Source organism: Lipotes vexillifer, unplaced genomic scaffold (genome assembly GCF_000442215.2).
Source record: "Lipotes vexillifer unplaced genomic scaffold, Lipotes_vexillifer_v1.1 scaffold70, whole genome shotgun sequence".
Classification (NCBI taxonomy): domain Eukaryota; kingdom Metazoa; phylum Chordata; class Mammalia; order Artiodactyla; family Lipotidae; genus Lipotes; species Lipotes vexillifer.
In genome coordinates this window covers 1,215,301-1,235,688 of record NW_006789896.1, presented here as the reverse complement: position 1 = coordinate 1,235,688, position 20,388 = coordinate 1,215,301, and the positions used below count along the sequence as shown (strand labels likewise).

General features: G+C 41.4%; 1 protein-coding gene across 1 annotated transcript in view; it reads right to left on the bottom strand.

The window, feature by feature from the left end:
* RFWD3 (ring finger and WD repeat domain 3) overlaps positions 1–18,065 on the bottom strand; it is a 37,795-nt gene extending 19,730 nt beyond the window's left edge. The window contains exons 1-3 of the mRNA XM_007462943.1: positions 17,494–18,065; positions 12,046–12,242; positions 843–913 (exon numbers count right to left, since the gene is read on the bottom strand). Coding sequence (XP_007463005.1) covers positions 843–913; positions 12,046–12,242; positions 17,494–18,065 — 840 coding nt within the window. The remainder of the gene's footprint in view (positions 1–842; positions 914–12,045; positions 12,243–17,493) is intronic.
* Between the last annotated feature and the right edge of the window lie 2,323 nt (positions 18,066–20,388).

The window sequence follows — 20,388 nt, the reverse complement described above, 5'->3', positions numbered from 1 at the left end:
AGTATGGAGTGTGGACAAATAGCATATAATCTCACTTACATGTGGAATCTGAAAAATAAAACAAAACAAAAAAACCCAGACTAAGAGACACAGAGAACAAATGGGTGAGTGCCAGAGGGAAGGGGAGTGGGGTATGGCAAAATAGGTGAAGGGGATTAAGAGGTACTAACCTCCAGTTATAAAATAATAAACCATGGGGATGTAATACATAGCATGAAAAATGTGGTCAACAATATTGTAATAACTTTGTATGGGGATAGATGGTTACTAAACTTATTGTGGTGATCATTTCATAATGTATGCAAATGTCAAGTCACTTTGCAGTACACTTGAAACTAACATAATACTGTACATCAACTGTATTTCAATAAATAAAGAAAAAACATTTATACACATAATTTATATGAGAGTAACTTTTCTAGAGAGAATAAATAAAAATAGAAACTTGCAAAAAGTGAATCAATGATGTTTTGGAACTGGCAGGGCCCACAGTTGGTATAAATAAGTCACATATTGAGGACAGTGATATCTGCAATTTTTAAAAATAAAAACTGTTTATCTCATAGCAATCTTTCTGCCAGACAGTTCATAAACTGCATTCATATCTACTACTTCAACTGATACTTAACCTTGTTAGGTGGACAGGACAAGTTCTCCTCACATCTTCCCCTACTCCATGTTTTTAAACCTAAGGGGAGGCAGTCACACAAATAATGAGTAACTTGTATAGGATCTACATCTGGACCCCCTGCCTACAAAGTCTGTGGGCCTTCCACTTTAATCTGCAGCTGCCTTTTTAAATGTAAATAGAAACCTCTCATTTAAAAGGATGTTCATATTACCTGTTTGGGGAGAGTCTCTCCTCCACCAATACATGTAACTTCTTGCTCCGTTGAGGTATCTCCGAGTTGCTCTGCCAAGTTGTTACCTCCTTGTTGCTCTGCCAAGTCGTTTCCAGAAATGATGGGATAGGTAATATATAAAAGAAGATATAAGTCAGGTATGAGGCTAGCAGGAGAGCCTGACTCACCACAGCTTTCCATTTCTAATTGATACTGTTGATGTAAAAGCAATGATAACTTCCCCAAGTAGCCTCAATGAATCCTTTTTTTTCCTGGCTGTGCAGCACGTGGGATCTTAGTTTCCTGACCAGGGACTGAACCCAAGCCTCCTGCAGTGGAAGCATGGAGTCCCCACCACTGGACCGCCAAGGAAGTCCCAATGAATTCATTTTTAAATGTAGACAGAATAGTAAACTAACCCACAAGTACCCATCACCCAATTTCAAAAATAATATTTTTCCAATCTTGTTCCAAATAAGCCCCCATTCCCATTATTTTCTTTCCTAATAACAAACCCTAAAATGTGGTTTCACTTGTAAAAACTTTTGTAGCACTCACTGATAAGGACTTTTTTTTTTTTACATAAACACTATACCTAACAAAATTAACAATACTATATCTAACAAAGTTAACAATAATCCTTCAATACCATCCCAGACACCCAGTTTGTACTCAAAATTTCCCAGTTGTTGTTTTGTGGCCACATAGTGAGGCATGCAGGATCTTCCCCAACCAGGGAACGAACCCATGCCCTGCGTAGAGTCTTAACCACTGGACCACCAGGGAAGTCCCTCCCAATTGCTTTAAAGTTGCTCTTTACAATAGATTTATTCCAGTCAGGATCCAAACAAGGTCTTCAAACAGTAAGCTTGGACTGTTATGTCTCTTAAGTCTTTTTCATTTATAACAATTCTCCTTCACTTATTTCTATCCTCTCCTTGTCACTGATTTGTTGAGGGAGATTTGGTCATTTGTCTTATGAAATGTCCTACATCCTAGATTTGGCTGATTGCTTCCTGTGGTATTCCTTACTTACTGCTTCACTGCCTGCCTTTCCTATAAACTGGTCAGTAGACCTAGATGTTTTTGTAGATTCAATTCTGCTTTTTGGAAAGAGGAAGGGCAGCAAGAAACTTAGGTTGTGTCCTTCTGATAGCAGTACACCAGGAGGCTTATACTGGGTTCAGGTGATGGCAGTCTGACCCCTAGACTATCTGGTTCCTCAACAACCTTTCACAGCTTCCATTAATGGTCAAGATAGTAATCTTAATTTTTAGTTATTTTTCTTTTTGAGGCTCAAATTGTTCCATCGTAGGCCAGAAAGAATCCCTTCAAATTGGCTCTTTAAAAAAAAAATCTTTTATTGAAATGTAATATGCATACAGAAAAGTGTACCATAAATATTTTTAGTGAATTTTCACAAACTGAACTATAAACCAGAACATCACCAACAACCCTAAGAGTGCCCCTTATACCCTTATGTCCTCCTTTTATCTTGGGTGACAGGCAAGGAGGTGACCTTGCCCCCCAGAAGTAACTACTTTACTAAATTTTAACACCATCGCCTGGTTTTGCCTGTTTTTGTATATAAATGGCATCTGAGTTACCCACTTTCTGCTACTTCTGTTTGACATTCTTTGCAAAATTTTTCCATACTAATGCGTGGAGTTGTAGTTCACTTTCACTTCTGTACAGGGTTTTACTGCGTAAATATATAACATTTATTTATCCATTCTACTGCTAATGGGTTTGTGGATAGTTTTCAGTTTTTTCCTATTACAAACAGTGTTATTACATTCTTGTACATGTCGTTCATGAACACATGTACTCACTTCCTTGGCTATATACCTAAAAGTGAAATTGTTGAGCCACTGGTTCTATATATATATATATATATATACATATATATATATATATATATATATATAGTGAGTTTATAACAATACTAGCAAAATATTTGTACCAATTTACATTTTGATGTAAAAGAGGACATCAAAATCATAAAATGTGGGGGAGGAGAGTAAGAAAATCTAGATTAAAAAAAAAAATTTCCTTAAATGTATTTGAGCCCATATGACTACCAGTCTAAGGCAAGCAGATATAGGAAAGGGTTACTACACTTGAAAAACAGGGTAACCACAGATTAAAAACATACACAAAAATCAAAAAGAAGAGAACATAAGTATAATACAAAAGATAATCAGGGGGAAGGGATAAATTGGGAGACTGGGATTGACAAATACACACTACTATATATAAAATAGATAACTAATAAGAACCTACTGCATAGCACAGGGAACTCTACTCAATACTCTGTAATGACCTATATGGGAACAGAATCTAAAAAAGAGTGGATATATGTATATGTATAACTGATTCACTTTGCTGTACAGCAGAAACACAACACTGTAAGTCAACTATACTCCAATAAAAACTAATAATAATAAGAAGAAGAATCAAACCACAAAAGGAAAAACAAAAAGAAAAAAAGGGAAAAAGAAGAAATATAAAATCAATGGGAAAACAAGGTTTAAAATGACAATAAATAAGTATCTATCAATAATTACCTTAAGGGGCTTCCCTGGTGGCGCAGTGGTTGAGAGTCCGCCTGCCGATGCAGGGGACATGAGTTCGTGCCCCGGTTTGGGAGGATCCCACATGCCGCGGAGCGGCTGGGCCCTGAGCGTCCGGAGCTCAGGCTGAGCCTGAGCGTCCGGAGCCTGTGCTCTGCAACGGGAGAGGCCACAACAGCGAGAGGCCCGTGTACCGCAAAAAATAAAATAAAAAACAGACCTTAAAAAAAAAAAAAAAAATTACCTTAAGGACTTCCCTGGTGGTGCAGTAGTTAAGAATCCGCCTGCCAACACAGGGGACATGGGTTTGATCCCTGGTCTAGGAAGATCCCACATGCCACAGAGCAACTAAGCCCATGTGCCACAACTACTGAGCCCATGTGCTGCAACTACTGAAGCCTGCGCGTCTAGAGCCCATGCTCCACAAGAGAAGCCACTGCAAGGAGAAGCCTGTGCACGGCAATGAAGAGTAGACCCCGCTTGCTGCAACTAGAGAAAGCTCATGCACAGCAATGAAGACCCAACACAGCCAAAAATATAATAATAATAATAATAATAATAAAGATAAATTTTTTTAATTTAAAAAATTGAGAAAATAATAAAGAAACGGTAACATTAAAAAATAAATAAATAGGGGGCTTCCCTGGTGGTGCAGTGGTTGAGGGTCCGCCTGCCGATGCAGGGGACACGGGTTCGTGCCCTGGTCCAGGAGGATCCCATGTGCCGCGGAGTGGCTGGGCCCATGAGCCATGGCCACTGGGCCTGCGTGTCAGAACCTGTGCTCTGCAACGGGAGAGGCCACAGCAGTGACAGGCCCATGTACCACAAAATAAATGAATAAATAAATAAATAAATCGTACATTTCTTAAAAAAAAAAATTACTTTAAATGTCAATGCACTAAATGCTCCAATCAAAAGACACAGAGTGGCAGACTGGATAAAAAAACAAAAGCCTACAATATGCTGCCTACAAGAGACCCACTTTAGGGCAAAGCACACATACAGACTGAAAGTGAGGGGATGGAAAAAGATGTATGATGCTAACGGAAATGATAAGAAAGTGGGGGTTGCAATACTCGTATCAGACAAAACAGACTTTAAGAAAAAGGCTATAAGGAAAGATACAGGACACTATATAATGATAAAAGGATCAATACAAGAAGAGGATTTTAACTCATCAACATATATGCACCTAATATAGAAGCATCAAAATACATAAAACACAATTAACAGACATAAAGGGAGAAACTGACAGGAATACAATAATAGTAGGAGACTTTAACACCCCACTCACATCAATGGACAGATCTTCTAGACTGAAAATCAATACAACAAACAGAGATCCTAAAAGATACAACAGAACTGTTAGACTTAATTGATATTTTTAGAAATTATCTCAAGTGTCTTTTGTGACCATGACAGCATGAAACTACAAATCAACCACAGAAAAAGAAATGAGAAAAAAACGATTACATGGAAACTAAACAACATGCTACTAAATAAAAAACCAATGGGTCAATGATGAAATCAAACAGGAAATTAAAAAATACCCTGAGACAAATGACAATGAAAACACAACCATACAAAATCTATGGGATGCAGCAAAAGCACTTTCTTACAAAGAAGTTCAAGCGATACATGCCTTCCTCAAAAAACAAGAACATGTTTTTTGTCATAAACATGTCTGTTTATAACAAACTCACAGACAGTACTCAATGGTGAAAAGCTGAAAGCCCTCCTGCTAAAATCTGGAACAAGACAAGGATGCCCACTCTCACCACTTCTATTCAACATAGTACTGGAAGTCCTAGCCACAGCAATCAGACAAGAAAAAGAAATAAAAGGTATCCAAATTGGAAGGGAAGAGGTAAAACTGTCATCATATGCACATGATACTATATATATAAAATCTTGACTCCACACAAAAACTACTAGAACTGATAAAGGAATTCAGCAAGGTAGCAGGATACAGATTAACATACAGAAATCAGTTGCATTTTACACTAACAGTGAAGTATCAGAAAGGGGGTGTAAAAACACAATACCTTTTTTTTTTTTCCATGCGACTGTATACTTTACTGATTTGCTTACATTTACCCTTTGGCCCTCTACAAGGATTAAGAGGCAATTCAGTGGGCCCTGGGGTGGGAATTCATTGGATTCCTTCCACAGAGGTGGCTGTGCTGCTGAAAAGCTGCCCACACACGCTCAGCCATGCCCAGCTCCTGCTCCATGCTCTGGCCCACAGCCAGCCCTCCCTGCCCACTGACTGGGCACATATTTGAGTTCCACACACTTTTATTAGAGGATGAGGGGTGGTTCTGCCAGCAGGCTCAGGTGAGGCTCACAGCTGGTGAGGCTCACAGCTGGGTCCTTCCCAGTGCAGTCCAATGGTTAAGACTCCGCACTTCCACTGCATGGGACGTGAGTTCAACCCCCAGTCGGGGAACTAAGATCCCACATGCTGTGCGGCCAAAAAGAAGAAAGAAAAAAATCACACCCCCCAAAATAAAATATTTAGAAATAAACCTGACTAAGGAGGAAAAAGACTTATTCACTGAGAACTATAAAACATTAATAAAGGAAACTGAAGATGATTCAAAGAAATGGAAAGATATCCCATGCTCTTGGACTGGAAGAATTAATACTGCTAAAATGGCCATACTACCCAAAGCAACCTATAGATTTAATGCAATCCCTATCAAATTACCCATGACATTTTTCACAGCACTAGAACAAATAATCCTAAAATCTATATGGAACCATAAAAGACCCAGAATTGCCAAAGCAATCCTGAAGAAAAAAAACGAAGCAGGAGGCATAACCCTCCCAGACTTCAGACAATACCACAAAGCTACAGTAATCAAAACAGCATGGTACTGGCACAAAAACAGACATATGGATCAATGGAACAGAAAGCAGAGCCCAGAAATAAACCCACACACCTACAGTCAATTATTCTTCAACAAAGGAGGCAAGAATATACAATGGGAAAAAGACAGTCTCTTTAGCAAGTGGTGCTGGGAAAGTTGGACAGTCATACGTAAATAAATGAAGTTAGAACACACCCTCTCACCATACACTAAAATAAATTCAAAATGGCTCAAAGACTTAAACATAAAACATGACACCATAAAACTCCTAAGAAGAGATCATAGGCAAAACAAATCACACCAATGTTTTCTTAGGTCAGTCTCCCAAAGCAATAGAAATAAAAACAAAAATAAATAAATGGGATCCAATCAAACTTACAAGCTTTTGTACAGCAAAGGAAACCATAAGCAAAATGAAAAGACAACCTACAGAATGGGAGAAAATATCTGCAAAAGATGTGACCGACATGGGCTTAATTTCCAAAATATACAAACAGCTCATACAACTCAACAACAAAAAAACAACCCAATCAAAAAATGGGCAGAGTAAGTCAGAAAGAGAAAGACAAATACCGTATGCTAACACATATATATGGAATTTAAGGGGAAAAAAATGTCATGAAGAACCTAGGGGTAAGACAGGAATAAAGACACATACCTACTAGAGAATGGACTTGAGGATATGGGGAGGGGGAAGGGTAAGCTGTGACAAAGTGAGAGAGTGGCATGGACATATATACATTACCAAATGTAAGGTAGATAGCTAGTGGGAAGCAGCCGCATAGCACAGGGAGGTCAGCTCGGTGCTTTGTGACCGCCTGGAGGGGTGGGATAGGGAGGGTGGGAGGGAGGGAGATGCAAGAGGGAAGAGATATGGGAACATATGTATATGTATAACTGATTCACTTTGTTATAAAGCAGAAACTAACACACCATTGTAAAGCAATTATACTCTTAATAAAGAAGTAAAAAAAAAAGATACAAGGAAATAAAAATTTTAAATAAAAATTACTCAAACTCCACCCGCCCCCAAAAAATAGGACTCAGGCCTACTGGACCTACTGAATCTGCACTTTTACAATCTCCCCAGTGTACTTGTGTACCCATGAATAGTTAAAAGGTACATTTCTACCTCGACATGTCTTTTCTGTCTGAGAAATACACACAATTTATCCAATTTGATATAAATAAAACACTCAAAAATGCAAAAAAAAAAAAAAAAAAAAGGGCAGAAGAGGGACCTCCCTGGTGGCACAGTGGTTAAGGATTCACCTACCAATGCAGGGGACATGGGTTCAATCCCTGGCCTGGAAGGATCCCACATACCACGGAGCAACTAAGCCCACGTGCCACAACTACTGAAGCCCGCACACCTAGAGCCCATTCTCAGCAATGAGAAGCCACCCCAATGAGAAGCCCAGGCACCGCAACTAGAGAAAGCCCACACGCAGCAACAAAGACCCAACGCAGCCAAAAATAAATAAATAAATAAATATCCTATGATAAACCATAATGGAAAAGAATATATAAAAAAAGAATATACATATATATATGTATAACTGAATCTCTTTGCTGTACAGCAGAAATTAACATTGTAAATCAACTATGTTTCAATAAAAAAATAAATAAAGTGAACCTCTTATAAGCAGCATTAAAAAAAAAAAATTTACACTCCCACCAGTACTGTATGAGAGGTCTGGTTGCTTTATATCCTTCCCAATACTTGATATTGTCAGTTTTTTAAATTTTAGCTGTTGCAGTGGGTGCATATCAGTTATCACACTGTGGTTTTAATCTGTATTTCCCTGATGACTAATCAAATCTCTGTATATATTTATTGGCCATTTAGCTATCTTGTTTTGGAAGTACCTTTGCAAATCTTCAGCCCATTTTTCTATAATGTTGTAGAAGTTATTTATGATTTCTAGATATAAGCCCTTTTCTGGATATATGTATTATGAATGTTTTCTCTAGTCAGTGGGTTGCCATTTCACTCTTTTAATGATGCCTTTTTTTTTGGCTGTGTTGGGTCTTCGTTTCGTGCGAGGGCTTTCTCTAGTTGCGGCAAGTGGGGGCCACTCTTCATCGTGGTGCGAGGGTCACTCTTCATCGCGGTGCGCGGGCCTTTCACTATTGCGTCCTCTCTTGTTGCAGGGCACAGGCTCCAGACGTGCAGGCTCAGTAGTTGTGGCTCACGGGCCTAGTTGCTCCACAGCATATGGGATCTTCCCAGACCAGGGCTCGAAACCGTGTCCCCTGCATTGGCAGGGAGATTCTCAACCACTGCACCAGCAGGGAAGCCCCTTAATGACGTCTTTTGATTAAGAGAAGTTCTAAATTAAAATTCACCTGTTTTGTCACTGATTTGTTGGAGAAATCTGGTCATTGGTCCTGTGAAATGTCCTACATCCTAGATTTGACCAAATACTTCCTCAAGATATTTTTAAACTTATTTACAGAGTTGTACAACCATTACCACAATCCAATTTTAAAACATTTCTATCATACCAAAACTATCCATCATACCAATTTAGAATCATTCCCCACTTGTACCAGCAGCCCTTATGCAACCACTAATCTACTTTGTCTCTATAGATTTGTCCTTTCTGGACATTTTACATAAGTGGAAACAAAGTATCTATGCTGGCTTACTGTCGTAATCTTAAAAAAATTTTAATGTAATTTTCTTATATTTCTTCTATATTTTGAAGTACTCCTTACTCCTAGATTTTATCACTCATGTATTACTCTAATACTAAATGGTTTCATTTTCCACACTAGATCTCTGACCTGTTATATCCTGGTTTATAGTATGAGGAATGAATCCAAATTTGTTTTCCAGTTAGCTATCCAGTTTTAACAATAATATTAATTATAAGTCTATTTTTTCCCCACTGATATGATATTCCCTTTACAATATATTAGATTTTCATATATGTATAGGCCTTTTTCTAGATGTTCCATTTGTAGAATATCTTACATTTTAGATTTGAATGACTGCATTTTTGAGTTATTGCTCACCTTGTTCCTTTATTTCCTTCCTGTAAACTGCCTAAACTGTTTATTATATCTAGAGTCTCAAGTTGATTCAGGGTTTTTATGGGGGGCAACAGTACTTGCTAGGTGGTATGGACATTTTCTTTTTTTTAAAATAAATAAATAAATATATTTTTGGCTGTGTTGGGTCTTTGTCGCTGCACACAGGCTTTCTCTAGTTGTGGAGAGTGGGGGCTGCCCTTCGCTGTGGTGCGTGGGCTTCTCATTGCGGTGGCTTCTCTTGTTGCGGAGCACAGGCTCTAGGTGTGTGGGCTTCAGTAGTTATGGCACACGGGCTCTAGAGCGCAGGCTCAGTAGTTGTGGAGCACGGGCTTAGTTGCTCTGCGGCATGTGGGATCTTCCCGGACCAGGGATTGAACCCGTGTACCCTGCACTGGCAGGTGGACTGTTAACCACTGCGCCACCAGGGAAGCCCTGGACATTTCTGATTGCAGCACATCAAGAGGCACATAAAATCTGGTGGTTTCACTTTCTGCAATGCTAAGATTGATCAATGGGTTCAGGTGGTGTCAGCCTGGTACCTCTATTAAAAAGACTCCCACCAACCTTCCAACCTAATGGTTTGAAGAGTCACTGATGATCTTTGACTAGATACATCAATTCATTAGGAGTCACAAAATGATAATTTTTTTCCCCTATCATTCATGCTACAATTACTAGCTGGAATTTTTCTATTAAAAAAAACTTCCGGGCTTCCCTGGTGGCGCAGTGCTTGAGGGTCCGCCTGCCGATGCAGGGGACGCGGGTTCGTGCCCCGTTTCGGGAGGGTCCCGCATGCCGCGGAGCGGCTGGGCCCATTGGCCATAGCCGCTGAGCCTGCGCGTCCGGAGCCTGTGCTCCGCAAATGGGAGAGGCCGCGACAGTGAGAGGCCCGCATAACGCAAGAAAAAAACAAACAAAAAAAAACTTCCTTAGGGGGTGGGTGGAAGGGAAGAATAGGCAGAGCACAGAGAATCTTTAGGGGACTGGAAACACTGTATATGATATTATAATGATGGATGTATGTCATTATACATTTGTCCAAACTTACAGAATGTGCAACACCAACAGTAAACCCCAAGGTAAACCAAAGACTCTGAGTGATTACAGTGTGTAACTAATGCACCATTCTGGTGAATGATGCCAATAATAGGGAGGCAATGCATGTATGTGTGGGGGAGGGAGGGGGGCAGGTGTATATGGGAGATCTCTCTACCTTCCTTTCAGTTTTGTTGTGAACCATAAACTACTCTTAAAAAAATAAAGTCTTAAAAACAAACAAACAGGGCTTCCCTGGTGGTGCAGTGGTTGAGAGTCTGCCTGCCGATACAGGGGACACGGGTTCGTGCCCTGGTCCAGGAAGATCCCACATGCCGAGGAGCGGCTGGGCCTGTGAGCCATGGCCGCTGAGCCTGTGCGTCCGGAGCCTGTGCTCCGCAACGGGAGAGGCCACAACAGTGAGAAGCCCGCGTACCGCAAAAACAAAAACAAAAACAAACAAACAAACACTTAAAAGACCTTCTCCATCAACTATTCGGTTTTCTGGATACAGTTCATATAGGAAAGGCAGGATAAATGCTTAATCCTTTATTCAACAGTTTTCAGAGCAATGAGTTAGGGCTCTAATAACTTATGATGGTGATAAGTAAGGTTTTTTTTTTTAAAGTGCACAATTATGAATTTATAGATTCACACAGATTTGATGTATTTCAATCTGTAATCTAAGAATACATTCATTATTCTTTTTAATGCTCAAACTGTCCCAACTTAGGCCAGTAGGATCTCTTTCAAGGTTGCGCCTGTGCCTACTGCCGTAACTCTGTAAGACTCAGACGGCTCCCTTGCTTTCCAGCACAATAAAATGCCCTAGGCCCATCTTGTATATTTCCTATCACAGACCTGGAAAGCCATTTCTCCAAGCCTTGGTTCCCTTTAGTGTGAGAAGACCACAGTGTAAGGTATCAGATAGGTTTTTTGTGTTTTTTTTTCTTCTGGGTAAAGATTTAATTTTATTTATTTTGGGCTGCGTTGGGTCTTTGTTGCTGCGCACGGGCTTTCTCTAGTTGTGGCGACCGGGGGCTACTCTTCATTGTGGTGCGCAGGCTTCTCCTTGTGGTGGCTTTTCTTGTTGCAGAGCATGGGCTCTAGGCGTGTGGGCTTCAGTAGTTGTGGCTCGTGGGCTTAGTTGCTCTGCAGTACGTGGGATCCTCCCAGACCAGGGATCGAATCCATGTCCCCTGCATTGGCAGGCGGATTCTTATCCACTGTGCCACCAGGGAAGTCCCCAGAGAGTTTTTTAATACAAGCATATGCTTAAGAGGTCTCTGTGCATCTACTGTTAAATACAGTTCCACTTGCACAACACGTAACATTACACTAGGACTTAAAAAGTACCGGACTAGACAGGGTGCTGAATTAATGAAGCTTTTCTTTTAAATAATCTACTTCTTTCTCAAACGTCTAAGAAAACGAAATGGAATGTAAAATGCCATTATAAAGTGACCAACTCAATGGGTCACAAATCACAGTAAATTGCAAGCCAGATCAAATCCTCTCTATATAGTTATGGCCACTGAAAGCTCTGTACTATAAAGCATTAATCTATGACATTTGGGGTGAAAAGGCAAAGTATCAAAACACAAGTCTAGAGTTTCTAGCCTTCTGGAGTCTTAAGCTTTCCAGATGTTGACCTTGTGAATCAAATCTGGATAAAACACTCACCTTCTAAAACAACAGCTCCAGGTTCCTCTGCCTGGACAACTCCCTCTTCATACTCTGTGGCGCTGTCACTGTCAGAACTATCTGATACCTGCAAGTCTTCAGAGACAGGATTCCTAGTCTCTGAACCATAAGAGGTGGCTGGCGAATGAGGCTGCGTCCTGCTCACTTGAAAGTAAGCCTCCAACGGTGCTCTCAACCTATATATGCAGAAAGACAACAGAATTCTTGTACAATGTACCATCATCACAAGAATAATCCACAGTAATTTGGAGGTAAATCCTAGTCATTTTAATGTATCACCAGACCATTAAATGCTGCCTTTGAACACTGAAGTAGGAATAGAGATTCAGGCAGGTGCTGACTGGACTAGACATGCTCCTTCCACTCAAGTATTCCATTAGCCCACACTGAAGCCTGACCCCTCTGCTAAAAGCTAATCCTACTTTACTGGCATTTCTTTTGTCAATACCTTTTAAAGACATGACTCACTAATATAAAGAAAGGAAGGGAGGGAGGGAGGGAGGGAAAAAGAGAGGGAGGGAGGGAGGGAGGAAGGGAGGGAGGGCTGACTCAGCAATTTGTCTGCTGATATTAGGGGGTTGAAAAGAGAGTGGGCAAGGTGAAAAAGGGCCCTATTGTTTTTGTGGTATGCCAGCCTCTCACTGCCGTGGCCTCTCCCATTGCGGAGCACAGGCTCCGGACGCGCAGGCCCAGCGGCCATGGCCCACGGGCCCAGCCGATCCGCGGCGTGTGGGATCCTCCCGGACCAGGGCACGAACCCACGTCCCCTGCATCAGCAGGCGGACTCTCAACCACTGCGCCACCAGGGAAGCCCTAAAAGGGCCCTATTGATCAAATATGGCCTCATGGGATTCTGCTTCTGCAGCTACTAAGACCAAGGTCTTTTGAAGGTATGAAGCCTGGCTATGGTCATCATTGTCTCACCTCTTATTTTGAGCCACTTTTCAAGTAAAAAATGTCAAAGGACAAAAGTTCTCTCTTTTGCTTGCTCAAACCTGCTGTTGAGCTCTCTAGTGATTTTTTTTCCATTTACTGTGTCAACTCCAGTATTTCTATTTTGTACATTTTTATAACTTCAGTCTCTTTATTGATATTGTCTATTTTGTTGTCTTATACTTTGCTTTAGTTCTTTGAATATATTTAAATAGCAGGTTTAAAGTTGGTCTAGTAAGTCCAACATCTTGGCTTCTTCATGTAGTTTCTGTTTTTTCTTCCTGTGTATTGGTTATACTTTCTTTACATATCTTACTTTTTCTTGAAAACTGGACGTTTCAAATAATATAACGTGGTAACTCTAGAAATGAGATTTCACCCATTCCCAGGGTTTTTTGTTGTTGCTATTTCTTATAGTTGTTACTATTGGTTTAGTGACTTTTCTGAAGTTAATTCTATAAAGTTTGCATTCTTTGTTGTGTGTGGCCACTGAAGTTTCTGTTTGGTTACCTTAGTGTTCAGTTCATAACTAGATAAAGATTTCCTTAAACACTTGGAATCAGTATACCTCCCAGTCTTTGCTGAGAGACTTGATGTGTGTGTTGGGACACATCATCAATAATCAGCCAGGCAGGTGACAACTCTGCCTTAGCCTTCATTTCCTGCTTATGCAGAGCCTCAAGGTCAGTCAGAGTTGAGAGCTTAGTGCCTTCCTAGGTCTTTCCTGATTGTGGGCCCAGCTGCACACAGCCCTGGGCATGTATGTGGCCTTCTAGATTCCCAGGAATATGTCAGAACTTTTCAAAACCCCATAGGAAGATCTGATTCTCCACCTTTTCCTTTTAAGCTTTTTGTTTAGTCTAATGTTTGCCCCAATGGTCATCTACTGCCATAGGCAGACCCTGGGGAAAAGGCTTTAGAATTTTCAAACTGGACAAGCCAGGGATTGCCTTTCAAGTGGGATCTTCCAAGAAACCAACAAACAGGTCAAAGAAAGAGAATTCTCTGGGGATGAGGCTTTTAAGGACCCCCAATTCCATTCTACTCTCTCTAGTTGCTTCCAGGCTGCTGCCTTTTCACTGTGATTGCAGGCATTTAGTTTTCAAGACTACTATGGAGGGACTTCATAGTAAGTCCCTCCATAGTAGTGGTTAAGAATCAGCCTTCTAATGCAGGGAGCATGGGTTCGATCCCTGGTCGGGGAACTAAGATCCCACATGCTGTGGGGCAACGAAGCCCGCGTGCCACAATGAAAGATCCCACATGCTGCAACTAAGACCCTACGCAGCCAAATAAATAAATAAATATTTTTTAAAAAAAGACTACTATGAAGCTGAAGAGGGGGATGGGAATAGGGAATGCCACAAAGCTCACAGTTCTTACTGAGATTCAGCTGGTTTTCTTTGAGAATCACTCACTGAATTGCTACAAGTATTTGGTTAATTTCCAGAGTACTGAAAAGTTGAATTTGATAAATTTTGCCAGTTGTTTCAATTATTCTTAAAAAAAATTTATTTATTTATTTATTTATTTTTGGCTGTGTTGGGTCTTCATTTCTGTGCGAGGGCTTTCTCCAGTTGCGGCGAGCGGGGGCCACTCTTCATCGTGGTGCGCGGGCCTCTCACTGTCGCGGCCTCTCCCATTGCAGAACGCGCAGGCTCAGTAGCTGTGGCACACGGGCTTAGTTGCTCCATGGCATGTGGGATCTTCCCAGACCAGGGCTCGAACCCATGTCCCCTGCATTGGCAGGCAGACTCCCAAGCACTGCGCCACCAGGGAAGCCCTGTTTCAATGATTTTATGGAGAGAATTTTCTGAGGTCCTTACTCTGCCGTTTTCACTGATGTCACTCAGGTTTCCTTTTCAAAAAAAAAATGCTAACCAAGTTTACAAACTTATTTTAGGAACTGTGCATGAACAGCAGCTATAGCTACTCATGAGAATAAGAATATAAGAACAGTATTTCCTAAGAACATTTTAACCAAATGAAATACATAATAAAGTTAGGCTATTACGTGCATATCAAGAGCACTCTGCATAGAAACCAGTAAAAAATTAAGTGATTGACTATTTTTTTAAAAATCACTCATTAATATTGCTTTTACATAGCAAAATAGGCATTTCCAAGGTCAGGCAGGGACATATAAAAGAGGAACTATGAAGAGCAACTGGGAGGCAGTTCTAGGAGTACAGTCTTGGAACCCAAGAAATTCTCCTTTTTTCCTGCACTTATCATCTCTGAATTAAATAACAGTATAGTAAGTTCTTGCCCCTTGCTTACCCTCTGTAGTCCTAGATTCCATAAGCTCCAAGAGAAACGGTACCCTGATCTGTCCTGTTCACCAATGTATCTTCAAGACAGAAGTCCAGTCTCTCACATAGTGGAGTGTTACAAATATTTGATGAATAAGTGATGACGCTGGCTGTCAGAATCAAGCAGCCTCAAACAAAGAAACAGGAAAGGAGTTTGTGACCTTGGCTGAGAAGTAGTTGGGAAAAATATCCCACTATGCAGGTTTCCCCAATTTTGGCTTCTTGGTGGAGTCTGAGGCAAAAGCTGCTCACCTTGGCCCAGGCTCTCAGCACCTGGCCCAGGAATGGTCTGTCAGGTGAGTAATGTCAAACACCATAATGAGAAATTCACCTCAAGAAATTCAGAAGGTATAAGCAATGAGTCCTGTAAAAGTTCAGACTTTTATGTGAATTTAGTGTGGAATTTGTTTACAACACAATTTAAAGGAAAAAAATTTCAACGCCACATTTATCTGGCTCCAGAATCCATGTTCTCTCCACTGAACTGCGTAATTCCTTGCCTTTAAGGTTTATTCTCTTTGTGGAGACAAACATATGACCGTCAGTCAAATAGCTTAACTGACATCATTTAACATCTAAATTCTGTAGCTAAGTCCCTGAGCAGAGATTCTACACACATCAAGCTATTTTCTGATTACAGTCTGGCTTCTGTGTGGCAGCATCCCCTAGGTGAATCATGCTGACCATGCCAACAAGAGAATTTGGTCTCTGTGTTGTTTCTAATTTTCTCTGTAAATTGGCATCTGGTTTATAAGTGTCACTCTCCTGTGAACTGGTTAACAAAAAAGTCCCCGACCAAGAGCAATCTCCACCCCCACCTGCTCATGAGTGGATGAACAACCAAGCATGAGGACTATTGCAAGAGGCCTCTTGACAGTTCTTGGGGACACCACTCTCAACTCTAAGCCCCCTTACTTCAACAGGGTCCCCAAATTGCACTACAAGGTACCTTCACCTGACACAAATGTATGAAATCCTACTTTGCTTTCAAAATCCGAGTAAACGGCATCTTAAAATAACAGAGTAGCATACATTTGCAACTCTTGTCAACACAGAACTAGGCACCTCTCACCCTTGATGGATCACATCCAGCAGTGACCAGGCATTACAGAGACTGAAGCCACAGTAATAGCAGACCCTGACACAGTAATCAGCAGGATCCATGGAAAAGGATGCTGAAATCCAGAATCAGAAGGCAAAGTCCAGTTCCAGTTATCCCAGTCAAATCACAAATCACCCCATCATCTTCCTCACTTGTAAAACATAGGTATTAGATGGCCCAGCTACCACTTTTTATTGTCATCTCATTATTTTCACAGTGTTAGAAAACAAATGGGTCTGACTGAAGCTTCCTCTATCTGTTTTTGTTGACAACAGTCAGATTCAGGTTCCAACACCAGCTCTAACCTCCTCAGGGCCGTCGCTATGAGACCCTGAACAAACCACTCTCTCAGGGTCCAAGTTTCCTTCATATTTAAAATGAAAAGGTTGAATTCAATCTCTTTCAACATTATGAAGATACTTAGAAGCCCAAATGTGAAACAAAGTATTTCAAAAAAAGCTGGAGGAAGTGAAAAAACAGGTAAGGCATAGATAATTGTTATTCTTCATAATAACTGTCAAGACTTGACAGCTACGCCCTTCAAGAGGCAAATTCAAACCAAAAGCTGTGGAAGAAAATTATTTTTAACTCGACAACACAGTATCAGGTGAGGAGGGCTAGAGTGTTTCTCACTTAGTCAGATAAGCTCTAAATTCACATTCTACTTTTCACAAGGCTTCTCTAAATCCAGCCTGCCCATCTTCCGAAATCTACTGTACCACTAAGTGGAGAACAGTGAAACATGGGCGAGTGGAGCGGCCTTGCAAGTTAAATGTTTTTTTGATGTACAAGAGAAAAACGATCTAAAGAAAAGCCAGCCTCTACAGAAACCGCTGCCAACAAACTACCATCGAGCTTTCAAAACATATCAGTGTAACTTGTCCCCTCCATTACTTTGTGAAGTAAATAAGGCAAGCACTTTTATTTTCATCTGACTTATGAGGTAACGGGGGGTTCAGAAAGGTCACCTGACTTGCCAAGTCACAATGCCAATTCTCGGCAGCACTGGGGCTACGATCAGAGCCTAAGGTTCATAATTCCCAATCTGGCACGAATCCTACTGTTTATACATATATTTACCTGTTTGTCCTGTTTGTCCTGTGAGACCCTCCAGCTCTTGCCCTCTGTGAAGCAGAACTCCTCCTAATCCTAGCTCTCACCGGCCCCACCCTGTGGTCCGAAGTTGGTCTCAGGAATTCCAGAATGCCATGAAGTCTCTGCAGCCCACTGATGAAGCTGTTCACTGAATCCAATGAAGATACTTGGGCAGTGTGGTTAGCACCAGATTCCTGCCTACTCTCCTCTGAAACTCCTGGATTGATGTTCTCCACAGTCTCTTCTCCTGAGAGCTCCTCTGTCATATCAATGGATACCTGTGGAGCAGCCTGAAGCAGGGGCAGTCCCTCTTGGCTGCTGAGCACTTCATCAGGAGGGGGCTGGAGCAGGGCTGGTCCCCCTTGGCTGCTGACCACTGCAGCAGGTGCAGGCTCAAACAGGGGTGGTCCTTCCTGGCTGCTGACCACTTCAGTATGAGAAGGCTGGAGCAGGGGTGGTCCCCCTTGGCCGCTGACCACTTCAGGAGGAGCAGGCTGTTCTGCAGCACCATGATCTAACTGCACCTGAAGATCATATTTCATTGCTTCATGAGCCATCACTGAAGAAACAACATTTGTAAGTATTAGTAAAATGTATCAGCTATAAGACATGTTTTATCTAATCATATCTGTTCTTTAATATTTCTGTTTAAGATCATTCTTGGCAAAACTGAGAAACTTAAAGAGATGATTTTGTTCGACTTTTTTTCCCCATAATAAGTACTTATAACCAGTTTTCCTGTTTGCCCTTTGAAAACATGAAGTCATGTGATCACAGCGCTAACCTTTAAAATAGATCTAGGGACTTCCCTGGTGGCACAGTGGTTAAAAATACGCCTGCTAACGCAGGAGACACAGGTTCGATCCCTGGTCCAGGAAGATCCCACATGCTGCAGAGCAACTAAGCCCATGCGCCACAACCACTGAGCCTGTGCTCTAGAGGCCGCAAGCCACAAGTACTGAAGCCTGTGTGCTGCAACTACTGAAGCCCATGCACTCTAGGGCTCACATGCCGCAACTACTGAAGCTCGTGTGCCTAGAGCCTGTGCTCTGCAACAAGAGAAGCCACGATGATGAGAAGCCCGCACACCGCAACCAAGAGTAGACACCGCTCGCTGCAGCTAGAGAAAAGCCGGCGCACAGGAATGAAGACTCAACGCAGCCAGAAATAAATAAATAAATAAATCGGTCGATAAAATAAGAGGACTGAACTACTGAAAGTAGTGGATCCACAAGTACAAGGCAAACAGAGTATGAGACACACAAATCAGTTTTCTGACTGATAACTGGTAGGACTGTGTGCTGTTGAGAAGCAAGCTAATTTCCACTGAGGGTACTGTAAAAACCACGTACCAAAGAAGACAGCCTTGAAAGACGGAGATGGAAAGCCTGTGAAAGTAGTTAATCTGTCCCTCAGGCAAACAATTAAAAAACCCCTCCACCTATGCTGCAGACAACTGGAGGTTTGAACCAGACAGACTTAAGACCAGCAGTGAAAACAAAGAGTTAAGTGAAAGTCTACAAACTTTCACAAGTGTGAGACACTTCCAACCCTTCTCCCCAGTTGCACAAATCCAGAACGCAATATTCTGGTTTACATACATTCTCTATGCCTCAAGGCAGGAAATTACAGGTTTGTTCCCTAGAGAAAACCAGCTCAAGAGGAAAGATCTATAAATACTGACAGCTCTGACTCTCAAGAAAATGTCTGGGTCTCTGCCTGTACATCTAACAGTAAAAGTCCATTGGTTGGTAAGGTTCAGTCATTCATAAAGAGCTTCCAATCAGTTTTCTGGGGGTCTCTCCTCAAAATGAACAAATAGCCAAAGAACAACTGACATTCAAGAAAAGCCTCCAACATGACAGAAAGAGACCAAAGCAGACAAAGAGAAGAAACTCAGAGAAAAGAAAGGAATACAATGCAAGAAACAGAAATAAGTAAATAAATAAACGAATCCAAACTTAAAAGAATGCCAAAGAAAAAAAGATCAAATCAGAAAACAAGAAAGAGCTCTTAGAAAAGAAAATTTACAGCCAAAATAAATGCTTTAATAGAAGGACTGGAAGATAAACCTGAGTAACTTTTTCAGAAAACAAAAGACAGTTAAAAAATAATAATAATATTAAAAGCTCAAGCTAGAATACTTGATTAACAGAAGTACAAGAATGAGAGAACTCAAAATGGAGGAGAAAGTGAAGCAAAACCTCTGGTCAAGATGTAACCATACACTCTCTTCTAAGAACCCCAACACGGTAGATTTCCTCAAAAATTTTATCAGTTACAGAACAACCTCCATTATTAATTCCAATTTTAGGACACTTATAAAATATGCAAAACCACACTACTATATGGATTTATAGATATAAGATAGTATAAAACAAGCCCAGGCATGAAAAATACCAAATTCGGGGCTTCCCTGGTGGCGCAGTGGTTGAGAGTCCGCCTGCCGATGCAGTGGACGCGGGTTCGTGCCCCGGTCGGGGAAGATCCCACATGCCGCGGAGTGGCTGGGCCCGTGAGCCATGGCCGCTGAGCCTGCGCGTCCAGAGCCTGTGCTCCGCAACGGGAGAGGCCACAACAGTGAGAGGCCCGCGTACCGCAAAACAAAAACCCCAAATTCAGGAGAGGAAGGGTGCAGAGGTACATATGACGCTTTGAATACAGAATTTTGTTTTAAGGGAAAAAAAAATTCTATCAAAAAGTCAAAGCCAAGATTTGTTAGATCTGGGTGGTGAATGCACGGGTCTTTTAAAAATTATTCTGTGCACTTCTCAGTATGGTTAAATATTAAAAAGTGAAGGGCTTTCCTGGTGGCGCAGTGGTTGGGAGTCCGCCTGCCGATGCAGGGGACGCGGGTTCGTGCCCCGGTCCGGGAGGATC